This window comes from Pseudonaja textilis, chromosome 2 (genome assembly GCF_049901715.1).
Source record: "Pseudonaja textilis isolate UNSWEBS1 chromosome 2, rPseTex1.2, whole genome shotgun sequence".
Classification (NCBI taxonomy): Eukaryota; Metazoa; Chordata; class Lepidosauria; order Squamata; family Elapidae; genus Pseudonaja; species Pseudonaja textilis.
Genome location: NC_141991.1, coordinates 6,095,958 through 6,114,366, shown reverse-complemented (window position 1 = coordinate 6,114,366; position 18,409 = coordinate 6,095,958). Strand labels below are relative to the sequence as shown.

The window sequence follows — 18,409 nt, the reverse complement described above, 5'->3', positions numbered from 1 at the left end:
AAAAAGGTTAGCCACCACTGGTATAAGCTGAAAGACACTGTGGTAAAATCCTCAAATATTATCAGACAGAGTAGCCCAACACATTGTGCAATTAAATAAACAATGCAAGCTTCAAATCATTCAAGCTTTAGGCACCAACAATAAGTTATAGTCATGAAAAGGTCGAAGAGTTTTTATGACGATGAAACCCGCCTTCAAGACAACGAAAAATGCAGATACAAAATATTAATGGAGGACTTTAATGCAAGAATAGGAAGAATAATACCTGGAGAAAAAGCGACGGGCCCATATGGAAGTGGCAAATGAGATAATAGAGGCCACAGACAAGTAGCTTTTGCTGAAGGATGGGAACTTTATATCATGAACTCATTCTAAAAGAAAAAAGCTAGCAGGAAATGGACATGGAAGAGTTGTATTTATTTTACCTTTATTTATTTAAAAAATTTTCCTTGTATTATTGTATTTTATGCTTTGACAAACTAATACAATTTTGAAATTGGATAATGAAATACTTGCCGGCTTTTGGAATATGCCTCGGATGGAAGAAATGGAGGCTTATAAATACAGGTAACCCTTGACTTGCGACTGACACTTCTGTGGCTGAGAGAGACAGCTGTTCAGTGAATTTTCCCCCATTTTATGACCTTTTTTCCCCACAATTAAGTGAATTGCTGCATTGTTCACTTAGTAACAAGGTTGTTCAGTGAATCTGACCTCCCCGTTTGACTTTGTTTGTCAAGGAGGTTGCAAAAGGAGGATCGCATGACCCTGGGACACTGCAGCCGTCATAAATGTGAGCCACTTGCCAAGAGCCTGGAATTTGATTGCACGTGATCATGGGGATGTTGCAACGGTAGGAAATGTGAAACACGATCAGAAATCCACATTTTTCTAGCACTGTTGTGACTTTGAACGGTCACTAAATGAACAATTGTAAATCGAGGACAAGGAATTTAGGCTCCTTGTTTTAAGCCCAAAGATCCACTGGGTTGAGAAGTATGATGTCATTTATTCCACCCCTGTGATGACCCAGGGTGGGATACAAAATAAACACAAATCACAAAAAACAGGTGAAGCCCCTTTTATTCCTTCACTTTGCTTCCAAGTTCCAAATATCCTTGACTGGAGACAAAAAACTCCCACACAAGTAGTTACAAGAACGAGGAAATGCCGTTTAAACTAAAAATGGCATTTAAATTATAAAGAGTAAAAAACAACACAAACCAGGCAAGAAAAGGGCTGGAAGACGTCCACAGATATCAGAACACATACTGGGAAGGACACCAAAGTCAAAGAGGAACAATAAACTAGAGATATTTCCACGCTTTGTTTCCAGCGCTCGCCCATACGTATGTCCGTCCTCTTACCCAGTTGTCACAGGTGCAGCCCATGAAGAGGATCAAGGCCCTCTCCGCCCCAGTAGACCACGTTTCTCCCTTATCCTCTCCTCCCTGCGTGCCCTAGGATGGAGAGGGGATGGGCCTAGTTCTTCCTCTGAGTGCCCGCCTCTGCCCTTCCCCAGCCTCCTCCACAACCTCCAAAGCCACACTTCCACTCCCTATCGACTCTTCCTCCTCTCCCTCAGAGTCAGTCTCCAACAGAGGCATGACAACTCCCTTGTTATATATTCCAATATACATATAAATTAATCCAGGCTGTAACCTCACCCTGCCCAAACCCATTGAATATTATGCTTTAATCAATAATCAGGAGTGAATCTGCGAACATCTTAGTGGTCCCCAATGTTTTTTGTACCACGTCCCGGTACAAAATGATCCACGGACCGGTACCGGCATCAGCATGCACGACCAAAGCAAGGCGAGCCGGGCGACTGGCCAGCCAGCCATCCCCCGCTTCTCCCCGCCACCTTCAACACCTCCTTTGTACCTTCTCGTGGTCGATGGGCTTTTCGGGCTCTTTCTTAATCTCCTGAGTAACGCGAGACTCCACCGCCATCGGGACGGCTCTTCATTCGAAGCCACCACCCCCCTTCGACAAAACTAAGGCGTGAGGATTCCTTCAGCACCCAAACGCCACTTTCCAACCGATGACCGACAAGCTCACCCGGAAGCACTTTCTCAAGCACCGTCAAAACAAGATGGCGGCACCCAAGCAAAATAGGCGGCCCGGTACAAAATGATCCAAGGACCAGTACCAGTCCGGGGCCCAGTGGTTGGGGACCACTGATCTAGAGGCAAGCAAAGTTATGTCGCTTTTCCTAAAGCCCTTATAACCTTAAATGGTTATTAAGCGAAGGGTTGTAAACTAAGAACCACCTGCGTTCAGGAATGGGCTGCTGGGGGTTCGCAGGGGTTGGGAGAGCCCGTAGTTAAGATTCTGTGCAGTTCGGACAACTCCCAAATCCCACTCCTGGCTGGCCCTGCCCACCCCACGCCTCCCCTCCCAGGAGTCTTCACGTGGCCCATTTTGGATGCAGGTAAGTACAGGATATGCACGGAGGCTGAGGAAGGGCAAAAAAACGGGCCTTCAGGAAGTTCAGGAAGGCCGGAAACGGGCCTGTTTCCAGCTTCCAGTGAACCTGGGGAAGCCATTTTCACCCTCCTGGAGGTTCAAGGAAAGCCTCCAGAGCCCGGGGAAGACAAAAACCACGCCCACCCCGCCATGGTGCAAGAGGCCAACTAGGCCGTGCCCACCATGGCCCGGTCCACCCAACAACCGGGCAGAGAACCACCCAACACCCAACAACCAGGCAGAGAACCACCCAACACCCAACACCCGGGCAGAGAACCCGTTGCTAAAATTTTTGAAGCCCACCCCTGCCTGCGTTGCCAACAAACGGTAACCATTTAAGCAAGAGAGTCCCGAGAGAAGACATACAGGGAGCACCGTATGTATATTGTGCATATTTCACGTGCATCTTTTTAATGAGCTTCCAAGCTCCGTAAAGATGGCAGCTCGGACAGAAAAGTCATGGAGTTCAGCGTAGACATGTTAAGAGCGGAAATGGAAACACCAAGGCCTCTGATGGAACGAAGAAGCAGGTTAACAGAATAACAGAATTGGAAGGGATCTGGAAGGTCTTCTAGTCCAACCCCTAACAACTCCTGGAGGCAGGCCTTTCCACTGATTCAATTGTTCTCATGGTCAGGGAATTTCTCCTTGGTTCTAAATTGCTTCTCTCCTTGATTAGTTTCCATCCATTCCTTCTTGTCTTGCCTTCTGGTGCTTTGGAAAATAAGTTGACTCTCTCTTCTTTGTGGCAGCCCCTCAAATAGTGGAAGATTACTATCATATCCCCCCCAAATCCTTCTTTTCACTAGACTAGACATACCCAATTTATTTTTATTTTATTTATTTATTTGGTTTGTCAATCGCTTACAAGATAATAGGTATAAGTAAAAACATAGTTATGAATACATGGATACATATAAGAAAAAAATAAAAATAAAAGAAACAATAGGACAGGGACGGGAGGCACATTGGTGCGCTTATGCACACCCCATACAGACCTCTTAGGAAAGGGGTGAGGTCAATAGTAGACAGTCTAAGGTTAAAGTTTTTGGGGTTTGGGAAAGAAACCACAGAGTCAGGTCGCGTATTCCAGACATTGACCACTCTGTTGCTGAAGTCGTATTTCCTGCAATCAAGTTTGGTGTGGTTTACCTTGAGTTTGTATCTATTGTGTGCTCTTGTACTGTTATGGTTGAAGCTGAAGTATTCATTGACAATTAGGACACTGCCATGTATGATTTTATATACCGTACTTAGATCGGACCGAAGACGGCGTAATTCAAGGTTTTCTAGGTCTAGAATTTCAAGTCTGGTGGCATAAGGTATTCTACAACGAATAGAGGAGTGGAGAACTCTTCTTGTGAAATATTTCTGGACTTTCTCAATTGTGCTAATATCAGATACGTAATGTGGGTTCCAGACTGATGAGCTGTATTCGACTATTGGTCTAGCAAATGTTTTGTATGCCCTAGTTAGTAGTGTGATATTACCAGAGAAAAAGCTCTGTAAGATTAGGTTAACAACTCTTAATGCCTTTTTGGCTATATAGTTACAGTGGGCTCTAGCACTTAGATCATTAGAGATGAGTACTCCAAGGTCCTTGACAGAGTTTGGATCATCAACAAGGTCTTGACTATTCAGCCTGTAGTTTATTTTCTGATTATTATTATTTTTTTTTTGCCAATTTGTAAGACAGAGCATTTATTTATTTATTCCTGCAACCGTTCTTCATATGTGTCAGCAACTGGATTTTTCCCATTCAACCAAAGAGAATGAACTTCTAATCACTGGATGTTTATTGAGATGAGACAATTCATGTAGGGATTCAAAGCAGCGTCTAACGTCACTCAGGCATGCAGTGATAAAGGAGTTTAAATCCCCTCCCCTTATCTTGATGTATATTTTGTCAAACAAAGACACAACACGTTAATTCCCCCTCGCCGCTTCTTTGGGAACGATCTTTCGAAGAGTTTCTCAGGGCTTATCTTCCGGAGCTGGAATTTTTATGGTCCCTTGCTGTCTCTTCAAGAGGTGATAGGTTTCTGGACATCTGCCCCGCCCAACCTTCAGTTATATATCATGTGTAGGTTATACAAATTCAATATATTCAGGTTACATCGAAAAGGATTACCTATACCAACTTCCCTCCCCGCTTCTTCTTCCACGGAAGAATGGCAGATACACGGATCTGACAATATGTTTTAGTCCTCTAATCATCTTTGTTGCTCTTCTCTGCACTCTTTCTAGAGTCTCAACCTCTTTTTTACATCCTGACAAGCAGAACTGGAGGCCGTATTCCAAGTGTGGCCTTATCGAAGCATTATAAAACGGTATTAACATTTTACGTGATCTTGATTCTATCCCTCTGTTTATGCAGCCTAGAACTGTGTTGGTGTGTTTGGTAGTTGCAGCACACGGCTGGCTCATATTTAAGTTATTGTCCACTAAGGACTCCAAGATGCTTCACACAGTTACTGATACCTGAGCCAAAAGCACCCCTTAGCTTTCAAGCGCCACTAAACCGTTTGCAGGATTTGGTGGAAAGTCTAACACGGCCATCCCCGTGTTAAGTTTTTGGGGAGAATCTGCCAAAAAGTTCCCGTCAGCGTGGACCCTTTGATGCAAAATCAAGTTGGTGCTCTGGCTGAAGCTTTTCCCACACTCGGAGCAGATATACGGCTTCTCCCCGGTGTGGGTTCTCTTATGTCTAATAAGGCTCGATTGATCCCGGAAGCTCTTCTCGCAATCCGTGCATCCGTACGGCTTCTCGCCCGTGTGCATCCGCTGATGCGCATTGAGGCTGCCCTTGTGGCTGAAGCTCTTCCCGCACTCGTAGCATTTGTAGGGCCTCTCCCCCGTGTGAACCCTTTGGTGCTGAATGAGACTCTGTTTGTCGGAGAAAGTCTTGTTGCAATCGGCGCACTGGTGCGGCTTCTCCCCTTTGTGGATCTTCTGATGCCTCAGGAAGTTGGTGCTCTTGTTGAAACTTTTCCCGCACTCCGAGCACCGGTATGGCTTCTCCCCCGTGTGGATAATTTGATGGGAGGCGAGGTGAGCGCTCTGAACGAAGCTCCTCCCGCACTCTAAACACGTGTACGGTTTTTCTCCGGTGTGGATGATCTGGTGGGAGTTCAGGTGGGCGCTGCGGCTGAAGGACTTCCCGCATTCCAAGCATTTATACAACTTTTCCACTTTGGGGGTTCTCGGCAGTTTCTGCTGGTTGGATGGACCGTAAACGCTTTTGCTTAAATCAGAGGGTTGACGTGGTCCATCGGCATGGGCAGCCTGATACGAAGGAGGAATTAAAGGGCCCAGAAACTTTTCTCCTTTTTCCAGAAATGTATATGAACCCTCTCCTTCAGAAAGCACTTCCTTGTCTCCGGCGTTCTTCCCAAAGATTCTTTTCTGAGGTTCAATCTCAGCAGACATTTCCCAGTGATCACTGGGGCATCCATTCCTTTCCTCTCCTCCCTGGCGGTTTTGCTGGAGTGAGATTTGATGGACCTCTCCGACTGGGCAAGGAAGGGATTTATCGATCCATTCTCCTTGTTGGTTTCTTTCACAGTGTGCGGGTTGAACTCGGCTCCAGGCTTTCTCTTCGAAAGGTTCCTGGTCAGTTTCTTCAGAGAAATCGCCACAGAGTTTTCCCTCTGTCTCGCTTTTCCATTCGGATCCTGTTGGAATTAAGGTTGGGAGATTGGTTAGAGCACAAAGCAAATTATTCAGAAGTAGCCTCTTCCAAAATATTCGGGGTTTCCAATGAGAAAAAAAAGTTCTGAATAGAAAGTTCTGTGGCAGGACCAAGAGACAGCAGAAAAGAAGAGAAAGAACTGGACAAAAATCACAAAATACAAAACCTGTCACTGCTTCTGTGTTTCCCCCAAAATTATATATTTTTGCCACCCAAAAAGGCACCAGGTTTTATTTTTTATTTTTTGGAGGGGTGTGTGTGTCATCCACTGACTCACCTCACTTGTGCATGTCGGCCCTGACCTCCTTTTCGTTGTCCGAAGCCTTCAAGAACTTCTTGTGTGGCCTTGTTGGCCACAGAAGAAATGGGCCGGTGTCAGAGTGTGCAAGGCCCAGCGGCAACCATATTAAGGTAAATAGTAGGGCAGCTCCAACCTTCCATCCCCACCCTACCTTAATTTAACCCGTGTACCCTGGAGGGGGCGGAGTCTTAATTAGGGCTTATTTTGGGGGTAGGGCTTATACAGATTGTCCACTTGACCGTAAGGAAAACAAGAGAAGGCCTCCTTACCTAAGTGGTCAACATTGGCGTCCTCATTCTCCTTCTTGGTCTCCACATACAGCAGCCTCCACCCAGCCTCGGATTCAACCTGGCTAATTCTGGAGATTGTGGCCACTTCCTCCGGCAATACCTATAAAGGAAAGGACGGCATTGCTCTCTATCAGCCCCTCGGACACTCGACAAAAACGGTTTAAAATAGGCGGCAAACACAAACACAATTTTCAACCATCAGGGACACAAGGACCCTGCAAATTTTTAGGTGTGGCCTCTAAAGCTCTTTGAGGTCAGACTATTGGGGTACATGTTTAGAGGCTCAAAGCTGAGTATATTAGAGAGATGCCAAAGGAGATCACAGGTCAGAGGCGGGGATTCAGCAGGTTCTGACCAGTTCTGGAGAACCGGAAGCGGAAATTTTGAGTAATTCAGAGAACTGGAAAATACCACCTCTGATTGGCTCCGCCCTCATCTATTCTCTGCCTCCCGAGTCCCAGCTGATCGGCTGGGTCTTCTTTGGTTACCCTACACAGGAGAACGGAGCTGGAAAGCAGGCTAGTGGGGTGGGGAGGGAACAGGGATTTTGCAGTATCCTTCCCCTTGAAATGTGGTGGTAATGGAGATTTACAGTATCCTTCCGTGCCGCGCCCACCAAGCCATACCACGCCCATCAAGCCATGCCCACAGAACTGGTAGTAAAAAAAAATCGAATCCCACTACTGCCACAGGTAGTCCTCATTTAATGTCCACTCATTGAGCGACTGTTTAGAAATACAACAGTGCCGAAAAAGAGGCGTGGGCAATGGGATGGCCTCACCGTTGTGGCCATCGCAATGTCCCCTTAGTTACGTGACTGTGATGGAAATTGGATCACAATTTGGACGTCGCGGCGTCCCGCAGTCAGGTGATCTCACTTACGACCTTCTTCGCTGATGTCGGACAAAGTCAACAAGGAAGTGAGCCCTTCTCAAAACAGCCAACCTGCTTCTAGGCTGCATTAACAAAGGGAGATCGAATCAAGATCGCATGAAGCGATAATGCCACTTTACAATAATGCCTGGGTAAGGCCACACGTGGAAGAGTGTATCTGGTTTTGGTCACCACGATGTAAAAAAGATGTTGAGGCTTTAGAAAAAGTGCAGAGAAGAGCAACCAAGATGATTAGGGCAGTGGTCCCAACCTTTTTTGTACCAGGGACCAGTTTCACGATTATTCATTCTTTGCGGCCTGGTACAAAATGATCCACAGACCGTCCCCCGCTTCTCCCCGCCACCTTCAACTCCTCCTTTGTACCTTCTCGCGGTCGATGGGCTTTTCGGGCTCTTTCTTAATCTCCTCCTGAGTAACGTGAAACTCCACCGCGATCGGGACAGCTCTTCGTTCAAAGCCGTCCCCCCCCTTTGACAAAACTAAGGCGCGAGGATTCCTTCAGCACCCAAACGCCGCTTTCCAACCGACAACCGACAAGCTCACCTGGAAGCACTTTCTCAAGTGCTGCCAAAACAAGATGGCGGCGCCCAAGCAAAGTAGGCTTTTTCTTTGTGGCCCGGTACAAAATGATCCACGGACCGTCCCCCGCTTCTCCCCGCCACCTTCAACTCCTCCTTTGTACCTTCTCGCGGTCGATGGGCTTTTCGGGCTCTTTCTTAATCTCCTCCTGAGTAACGTGAAACTCCACCGCCATCGGGACAGCTCTTCGTTCAAAGCCGTCCCCCCCCTTTGACAAAACTAAGGCGCGAGGATTCCTTCAGCACCCAAACGCCGCTTTCCAACTGATGACCGACAAGCTCACCCGGAAGCACTTTCTCAAGTGCCGCCGAAACAAGATGGCGGCGCCCAAGCAAAGTAGGCTTTTTCTTTGCGGCCCGGTACAAAATGATCCACGGACCGGTACCGGTCCGGGGCCCAGTGGTTGGGAATCCCTGGATTAGGGGACTGGAGGCTAAAGAACAGTTGCTGGAATTGGATATGTCTGGTTTAATGAAAAGAAGGACTGGGGGTGACATGATAGCAGTGTACCAAGAAGCAATAGATGGAAAGTATTGAAGGAGAGGACCAACCTACAACTAAATAGAAATTTCCTGACAATTAATCAGTGGAATGACTTGCCTCCACAAGTTGCGGATGCGCCAACACTGCAGGTGTTTAAGAAGAAATTGGACAGCTATTTATCTGAAATGTTATAGAGCTTCCTGTCTGAGCAGGGGGTTGGACTAGAAGACCTCCAAGATCCCAACCGACTCTGGTATTCTGTTCCATTGTTCCCAAATCCTCAAAACAAAGATATGCACTAAGTTAAATGGCTGTGCTTCACAAAAGGCTTAATTTTAGATGGGAAAATGGACAATTCTGGACATTTATTTTGACTGAAGAAATATTTGGGGCAGGTTTTATCAAGTGGCTTGATTCTGCAGAACGTTCAGTGCCTTTCAGTAAAGTAATCCCATTACTGGATCAACTGATCTATCGCTCGGTCTATCATTGATTGATTCTAGTAGCCTGAGCCACTGGCTGAATGGAAGAAATCAAAAGAAAAGAAAATTCTCTGCAAAGGTCGTTTCTCACCGTTTGCAAAGCGAGAATGTTTTGATCTCCTAATCCAGATGCAAAGCAGAGGATGCGAAATTATTTGGTAGCCCAAAGTACCTTGATTACGTGCTCTAGGTGGCTACTCTTTTTGGATTTGAATAGTCTGCTTTATTTTTTTATTATGATTTGCTTATTTTTCGAGCTAGATGTGATAAACATTTTTAAAAAACGGTAATGTGGCAAAGTGAGCATTTAGCTCTTTTTCATTAGCCTTGCAGAATTCCAAGTCAATGAATTACAAATAGAACGGGCCTCTAGTAGTTACCACCAGTGATATGTTTATTCCTATTTCTTGAAGGACTTGTTAAAAAATTACTTCTTGTAAACTCACCATTGGAGAAATACCTAGCACAGTGATGGCTAACCTTTTGGGGCTCCTGTGCCAAAAACTGTGTGCCAATACGTGGAAGGTAAGGCGTGCGCCCCACTCCACCCCCTGCACATGTGCAAGCAATTCCCCACTGCCGCCCCTTACCTGCATCGTACCTCTTAGCTGATTTTCAGCCCATTTGAGGTCTTTTTCGGCCTCCCAGAGGGTCGAGGGAAGCCTCTGCAGTCTTTGCAGGCCGAAAAAAATGGGCTCGTTTTGTCACTTCTGGTATTTCCAGAAATACAGGAAGTGACAAAACGGGCCTGGTTTTCAGCCTGCAAAGGCTCCAGAGGCTTCCCTCGAGCCTCTGGGAGGCCGAAAAAGGCCTCAAACAGGTCGAAAATCAGCTGGGAGGCGCGCACATGCACAGTGAGGTAAGTTTGCCTGGGGCTCATGTGCCCACACAAATGGCTCTGCATGCCACTTGTGGCACGCGTGCCATAGGCTCGCCATCACAGACCTAGCAGAACCAGTTATTTTTTAAAAAAAACCATTTCCTAAACAGAATCTGAGGATAGAAATGACAAACCATTGTGTGTCCCAGTAATATTTTACAGAGGGAGCTATGCTGGTTGAAAGTAACTTGAATGCGCTATTCTGTTTTCTATGTCAGTCAGGAACACAAAAGTAACCCAGTCCAAACGAAAGAGGGTAGGGGGAAGTAGAAGGAGAGATCACTCTGCAGATTTCCTGAAATTCCTGAAGGGAGAATAAGAAATCTAATAAGTTTTCCCTTTCTTACTTGATTTGGAGGTTCAACCACTGTTTGAGCTCCATCAGGAAAACCAGAAAACTTCACTCTTTGTATTTCTGTAAGGAATAAATGATTTAAAAATGCATGATTAGCAAAATGAGGAGGTATTCTATAGAAGAGAAGAGACAGCAAAGATAAAGACAGATGGGTCATTGGAGGATCTTCAATTACCTCCTGAGGGGTCCCGACTTGGATCTTCCCAAGGGATCTTCCTGAAAAATAGTTCCCCGGGGGGATTGGATGGATTCTTCTTTCCCTCAAGATCTCTGATCTCCACAGTGCAGCCCTTCAAATAGGAGAAAGGGAAAAAGAAGCAGAATTAATGTTTTGTTGTTGTTAGTTGCGAAGTCGTGTCCGACCCATCGCGACCCCACGGACAACGTTCCTCCAGGCCTTCCTGTCCTCTACCATCTTCTGGAGTCCATTTAAGCTCACGCTGACTGCTTCCAGCCACCTCATTCTCTGCCGTCTCCTTCTTCTTCTTTGGCCCTCCATCGTTCCCAGCATGAGGCTCTTCTCCAGTGAGTCCTTCCTTCTCATTCGGTGGCCAAAGCAGTTGAGTTTCATCTTCAGGATCTGGCCTTCGAAAGAGCAGTCAGGGATTGATCTCCTCTAGGACTGACCGGTTTGATCGCCTTTGGAGTCCAAGGGACACGTAGGAGTCGTCTCCAGCACCAGAGTTCAAAGGCCTCCGTTCTTCGGCGCTCAACTTTCCTTATGGTCCAGCTTTCTCAGCCATACCTCGCAACTGGGAAAACCGTAGCTTTGACTAGACGCACTTTTGTTGGCAGGGTGATGTCTCTGCTTTTTAATGTGCTGTCTAGATTTGCCAGGATTAATGAACATCACATGATGCTCCAACACTGGAAATTTTTAAAAAGATGTTGGACAACCATTTGTCTGAAGTGGTGTAGGGTTTCCTGCCTAGGCAGGGGGTTGGACTAGAAGACCTCCAAAGTCCCTTCCAACTCTGTTTATTCTATTCTATTCTAATTTCTTTTCTATTTCTATTCTATTCCTATTCCTTAATCTATTCTATTCCTATTTTATTTTTATTCTGTTCTGTTCTATTCTAATTTTTCTATTCTATTTCTATTCTAATTTCTTTTCTATTTCAATTCTATTCCTTATTCTATTCTTATTCCCATTGTATTTTTATTCTACTCTATTTATTTTCTTTTCCTATTCTATTTACATTGTATTCTATTCTCTTCTGTTCTATTCTAATTTCTTTACTATTCTATTTCTATTCTAATTTCTTTTCTATTTCTATTCTATTCCTATTCTTATTCTATTCCTATTTTATTTTTATTCTATTCTATTTCTATTCTATTCTGTTCTAATTTCTATTCTATTCCTATTCCCATTTTATTTTTATTCTATTCTATTTATTTTCTTTTCCTATTCTATTTCTATTCTATTCTATTAATAAAGTGGAGCATTATATTCGGAACACAACCTCAAAGCCCCCAATATCCATCACTGAGGTTGAGTGAAAAAAAACAATGGAACAATGTCCCACAAGAATTCGTGGGAGATCTCCCCCTATGAAGGCCAGAGAAGTTTGGGAAGGAGGGGTGAAACATGCCAACACGTGTCTGAGCTCCCTAGACTAAAGTGCCTCACCTGTGGCTGGACCTGCTCCTTCGGCGGCTCCTCCGCCTGGCTCAGGAGGAAGCCTTCCAGCAAAGCCACCGCCTGGGAGCTGGTCTCTGCTCCACACTCCCGCACCCGGCTCTCCATCTCGGGGGGCAGAAGGACCAGGAGCTGCTCCAGAACCACCAGGTCCAGCATCTGAGCTTTCGTGTGCTTTTCTGGTCTCAGCCATCGCCTACAAAAGTCATGGAGTCGGTTGCAAAGTCCTCGGGGACCCTCGGCCTCCTGGTAACGGAGGCTCCTGAAGTTCCAGGGTTGGATTTTTGAGCGCCCGGTGGTGGTTTCCTCCATCATGCGTGCGACCCGGGATTGAACCCGGTGGAGGGCCGGGCACGTATCTCTCTCCCTCCTCGGCCTCTCTTTGCAGGGGAAGAGCCCTCGCAACCCGCCCTGCCCTCACTTCCGGATCTCTCCCCGGCAAGTCTCTCCTGCAGCCTTTTCACGCCCGGCGGAGCTCCAAGGGTTAAGGAGAGCGAGTGCTAGAAAAGTGGCAAGGCCCTCCCTCCCTAGCCTCCTCTGGAAAACCAGCCAAAACCTTCGCCCTCCGGTGGCCAAAAGCGGGGAAGCGCCTGATGCCCCTTTCTCATATCTGAATCCGAGGGCTGAATCGGAGTCATTTGAATCAGAATAGAGCTGGAAGCTCTAAAAACGACTCTAAATGGCAGAAAATGAAGAGGAACCAAAGAGCCTCTTTGATGCAGGTGAAGGAGGAGAGTGCAAAAGTTGGCTTGAAACCCAACATAAAGAAAACTAAGATCATGGCATCCGGCCCACTCAATTCCTGGCAAATAGATGGGGAAGACATGGAGGGAGTGACAGAGATTTTATTTTCCTGGGCTCCAAGGTCACCGCAGATGGGGACTTCAGCCAAGAAATTAAGATGCTTTTGCTCCTGGGGAGGAAAGCTATGGCAGATCTAGACAGCATACTAAAAAGCAGAGATATCACCCTGCCAACAAAAGTGCATATCGTCAAGGATATGTGTTTTTTTTTCAGTTACAAGGTATGGCTGAGAAAGCTGGACCATAAGGAAGGCTGAGCGCCAAAGAACGGAGGCCTTTGTACTCTGGTGCTGGAGACGACGCCTACGCGTCCCTTGGACTGCAAAGGCGATTAAACCGGTTAGTCCTGGAGGAGGCCAACCCTGACTGCTCTTTTGAAGGGCAGATCCTGAAGATGAAACTCAAAAGACTTTGGCCACCTCATGAGAAGGAAGGACTCACTGGAGAAGAGCCTCATACTGGGGAACGATTGAGGGCCAAAGAAGAAGGGGTCGGCAGAGAATGAGGTGGCTGGATGGAGTCAGTGAAGCAATCGGCGTGAGCTTAAATGGACTCCAGAAGATGGTAGAGGACAGGAAGGTTCCTGGAGGAACGCTGTCCATGGGGTCGCGATGGGTTGGGCACAACTTTGCAACTAACAAGAAGAAGGGCAGAGAGGGACCATTTTCAATGGGGGGAAAGGAGGAAGAAGGCTGTCCTATCTCCTCGTTTTCTTGTTTCTTAATGTTGAAGCTCCTCTGAATTGACTTAATAATTGACTCCTCTCAGGGGGTCTCCTTCCCATTCCAGAATTCTGGAACAGGATAGAGCTGGAAGGAAGATCTTCTAACCCAACCCTTGGCTCAAGCACGAGAACCTCCTGTTCCATTCCAGACAAGGGACTGTCCAGTCTCTTCTTCAAAACCTCCAGTGATGAAGCAACCACAACTTCTGGTGGCAAGCTGTTCCACAGGTTAATTGTCCTCACTGTGAGGACAGTGCCTCCTTAATTCCAGGTTGCTTCTCTCTTTTGATTATTTTCCATCCCTTGTTTCTCTTCTTCAGTGCTTTGGAGAATAAGTTGACCCCCGTCTTTTTTGTGATAGCCTCTCCAATACCGGAACACTGTTATCATGTCACCCCTAATTCTTCTTTTCTCTAGAATAGCCCAAACCCAAGTCCTGTAACTGTTCCTTAAGTGTTTTATATTCTCCGGGCCTTTTTAATCATCCTAATTGTTCTTTTCTGCACTTTTTCCAAGGTCTCTTTTGCAACGGTTAGGACCAAAACCAGATGCAATATTTCAGGGGTGGCTTTACTTATAAAGTGGAACTAATACTTCGTGTGATTTTGATTCTATGCTTCTGTTTATACAACCAAGGGTTGCATTCTGGACCGCTCTCCATGGCTGTTCTTCTGGGGCAGAGGTCTCCAAACTTGGCAACTTTAAGCCTTGTGGACTTCAACATCCAGAATTCCTCAGCCAGTTCTTGGGAGTTGAAGTCCACAAGTCTTAAAAGTTGCCAAGTTTGGGGGAACCCTGTTCTGGGAGATAGTGATAGGCCTTTCCCAGGATGATTTTCCTAAGGTCGCTCCCTGCTGCGTTCCAGCCACAGTAGAACAAATATCATGAATGTTCCATGGATGGATTTCTGCTTTCTTCTGGCTTGAAAAAAATGCCTAGCTGCGGGACAGGGTGGAAGCCAGAGCAGAAGAGATATTTTGAATGCTCAGTGGCCTTGAAGGTGGGTTTTCAGCTGACAGTTGCTGAACCTGAAGTGAAAGCCAGCTAGGGCCTACAGATTGGTGGTGGTGGTGGGGGAATTGGGTGCAGGTGGCCCAACTTCTATTTCAAGGCATTTTCTTAAAAATCTCTCCTTATAAAAAGTCTTGCTTGATATGCTGGTGTCTCTGCTCTAAAGGAAGCCAACATACGTTGGGGACCGGAGGTTAAAAGATACAAAAAACGGTAGCTGGAATTGGGTAGGTCTACTTGAGGAGTCTCCAAACTTGGCAACTTTAAGACTTGTGGACTTCAACTCCCAGAATTGGCCGGACAGCATGACTTAGCTGAGGAATTCTGGGAGTTGAAGCCCACAAATCTTAAAGTTGCCACATTTGGAGACCCTAGGTCTAGTTAAGGCTAGGGGTGACATGATAGCAGTCTTCCAGTTATCTCAGGGGCTGCCCCAAAGAAGAGGGAGTCAAAGCTATTCTCCAAAGCCCCCTGAGGGCAGGAGAAGAAGCCATGGGTGGAAACTAATCAAGGAGAGAAGCAACTTAGAACTAAGGAGGAAATTTCCTGACAGTTGGAACAATTAATCAGTGGAACAACTTGCCTCCAGAAGTTGTCAATGCTTCAACACAGGAAGTTTTTTAAAAGATGTCTGAAATGGTATAGTTTTTCCTGCCTAAGCAGGAGGTTGGACTAGCAGACTTCAAGGTCACTTCCAACTCTGTTTTCTAATTCTAATCCTAATTGACAAATGTATCTTTTCTTTTATGTACCAAGCATTTGCACCAAGACAAATTCCTTCTCTGTCCAATCACACTTGGCCAATAAAGAATTCCATTCCACTTCACTCCTATTCCTATTCCTATTCCATTCCATCTATTCTATTGCATTCCATTCCTATTCTATTTCTATTCTTATTCTATTTGATTCTCTCTTTACTCTCCTCTCCTTTCCTCGATTCCTATTCCATTGGTTGCAAATGGCGACTACGCAACCATGGGACCCCTACGACCTTGTGGTATCCACCTAATAATGGCCACCGGGCAGTCACAATCGCTATGTGATGTCACACTGCACGATCCCGTCACAGCCCAAGAGGTCCTCGGTGCTCTCTTGAGCTTGGTTGCTTTCTTGCCGATCTTTCCTCACTCCAACGAGGGGACATCGCCACTGCTAGATAACATCATTAGCCCCGATGACATCATCTAGTTGGGTGATGAAGGTCTGCAAGAAACACCACCCAGGGACAGGGAGCACCAAGGACTCTGCAGGTCAACCGGGAGCTACAAATCTTCTCCCTTATTGATCCTAATTCTCGTTGGTACACACGTCCTAGCTGCAATTGCACGGGTGATAAATAGATCAAGGTGAGGGGCAATGAAAAATGAGTTGGACAAGGACCAAGAATGCAACCATGCCATCAATACTCCTCACACTTCATAAGAAAGGACCACTGAAATACCCCTGGGTGGTGTTTCCACAGGCTGAGCTCTTCCTTCTTCCCAAGGAAGTCTTCGACCAACACCACTGCCTGGGAGCAGTTGTCTGGGCCACATGCCCGGACCCAGCGTTGCATCTCCGGCGGCAGGATGGCCAGGAACTGCTCTAGGATCAGCAGCTCCACGATCTGCTCTTTGGTGGACATGTCCGCCTTCAGCCACCGCCGGCAATGTTCCTGGAGTCGGCTGTAAGCCCCTCGGGGCCCTTCAGCTTCCTGGTAACGGAAGCGCCGGAAATGTTGACGCTGTTCCTCCCGCCGCTGGGCTTCCCTTTGCAAAATGGCTGCCTTCACTTTCCCATAATCCCCCTTGCTGCACCCGCCCAGGTTCAGAAAGGCCTGCTGGGCCTCTCCGCTCAAGGCTGGCTGGAGCTGGGGTACCCATTCCTCCTTGGGCCACCGACAGGCCTGGGCCACCTGCTCAAAGGAGTCCAGGAAGGCCAAACTGTTTTCCCACAGATCCACGGGTGGCTTAGAGCTCCCCGGACATGGAGTCTCCACCGTCTTCAGGAACTCCCGCCACTGAGCTTCCCACTGCTGAAGGGATCCCTCATCCGGTTCCTGCTTGATCTCTCTGCCCGTCCCTTGGGGCAGGGGTTCCTCTCCGCGAGGGTCTTTCTTTGGTGGGGGATCCCTCAGATCCCGCTCTTCCATTGTACTTTTCAGACGGTCTCCAGGCAAAAGCTCCACCCAGCCCGACGATCCAGAACCTGCCCCCGGGATCCAAACTGTTGCAACTATGCTGGCATTCAAGGGCAATTCCTCAGGTTTTGTGGATCCTTGTCGGTCAAGGAAGAAAAGCTAAAGACACAAAAGGAATTTGCAAATCAGCCAGAGGAAACGCTGGGTGGCTTCAGGCTGCTGGGTTTTTTTAATCTCGCCTGATTGAATAAAAATAAAAAGCTAGAAATATTGCAAATATTAATGTTTAATAATAGAGCACCACACCAGGGGTGGTTGATTAACTTAAGAGGCAATCCTACCTCCGCTCTGCATTCCTGCTCCTTTCTTCATCCATCTTTTAACTGTAATTTTATCTTTGATTGGGATTCCCCTTTGGAAATATTTTATCTTTTATTATTTTAATACCGTAAGTCTGCTGAAGTTGTTTCAAAATGAGACGGGTGGCAAATAAATCTAATAAATATATAAAGTGACAAACCAAGCTATCTCTTAACACCGATGATGTTACCTCATCAGGTAATGAAACGTCTGTAAGGAAGGAAACCAAGCTCAGAGAGCATCAAGAACCCCTCATTTCAACCCTGACCTCCAAATATTCTTCTTTATTCCCTCTCTTGAGAAGAAAGATCACATTCTTCCAATAATACAACTGAGGGAGGATACTCTCTTTCTGACCTACCTCACAAAATTGTTGTTGGGTGATAAATTGGGGTTTTCTATTTATGCCACCTTGAGCTCCTGAAGCAAAGGGCTATATAGATGCACAGGAATTTTTTTTTTTTTAGTCTTTTAATGACCCCTTAATCCAGGGGTCCTCAAATTTGACAGCTTTCAGACTTGTGGACTTTGAACTCCCAGAATTCCTCCTCCAGCCATGTTAGCTCAGGAATTCTGGGAGTTGAAGTCCACAAGTCTTAAACTTGCCAAGCTTGAAGACCCTTCGTCTAGTCTAATGAAGAGCAGGACTGATATGATAGCAGTTTTCTAACATCTGAGGGACTGTCACAGAGAAGAGGGGATCAACCTTGTAGACAAACAGGGGTCTTCAAACTTGACAGCTTTGGGGACTTCAACTCTCAGAATTCCTCCTCCAGTCATGTTAGCTCAGGGATTCTGGGAGTTGAAGTCCACAAGTCTTAAAGCTGTCAAGTTTGAAGATTCCTAGCCTTAATCCCTTGCATGGGGTGGAATCAGCGCAACTGAATGGAGCTAAGCGTTCACTAGATGCACAGGAATCAATAACACTAAGAACAATGATGATAAATAACGTGTATATTTAATGTATAGCATTACTGCAGGGTGTTATATTCACGTGTGTCATATATACTCTGTATTACAATGTACAAACAATACACATGTGATAATCGTGTAATAGGATGAAAAATCAAGTTTACCTGCCTCCTTTTTCCAATTTTTCCCCCCACTTTGCACTACAAAGGCATCCGAGCGTCCTGTAAACCTTGGTTTCTGCTTCCACACGTTGCATCAGCTCTTTTCTTCCTTCCGGCTGTTTGCAATTGTGATTTAAAAATAATTTAAAAAAAAAAATTAGAGAAACCCCGCTGGGAGCTAGATGTGCTTCCCGACCTCCCAAACTCCACGCTTCCTCCCTCCCACACACACAAAAGCCCATTTCCGGGGGGA

The 18,409-nt window shown here is 46.3% G+C and overlaps 1 protein-coding gene across 2 annotated transcripts; it reads right to left on the bottom strand.

Moving 5' to 3' along the window:
* Window positions 1-2,775: 2,775 nt before the first annotated feature.
* LOC113450951 (zinc finger protein 18-like) lies at window positions 2,776-18,402 on the bottom strand. 2 transcript variants are annotated; one of them, XM_087927950.1, is made up of 6 exons: window positions 18,160-18,402; window positions 16,046-16,882; window positions 10,603-10,717; window positions 10,420-10,487; window positions 6,734-6,854; window positions 2,776-6,146 (listed from the first exon to the last, which is right to left on the bottom strand). In XM_087927950.1, exons 2-6 carry the CDS (start codon window positions 16,733-16,735, stop codon window positions 4,972-4,974), a joined length of 2,169 nt encoding a protein of 722 aa, XP_087784076.1. In that variant the 5' UTR covers window positions 16,736-16,882; window positions 18,160-18,402; the 3' UTR covers window positions 2,776-4,971. The 2 variants fall into 2 exon arrangements, with proteins under 2 accessions (XP_087784076.1, XP_087784077.1); XM_087927951.1 differs by lacking the exons at window positions 16,046-16,882; window positions 18,160-18,402 and adding an exon at window positions 12,058-16,000 and having other exon boundaries at window positions 2,778-6,146.
* Between the last annotated feature and the right edge of the window lie 7 nt (window positions 18,403-18,409).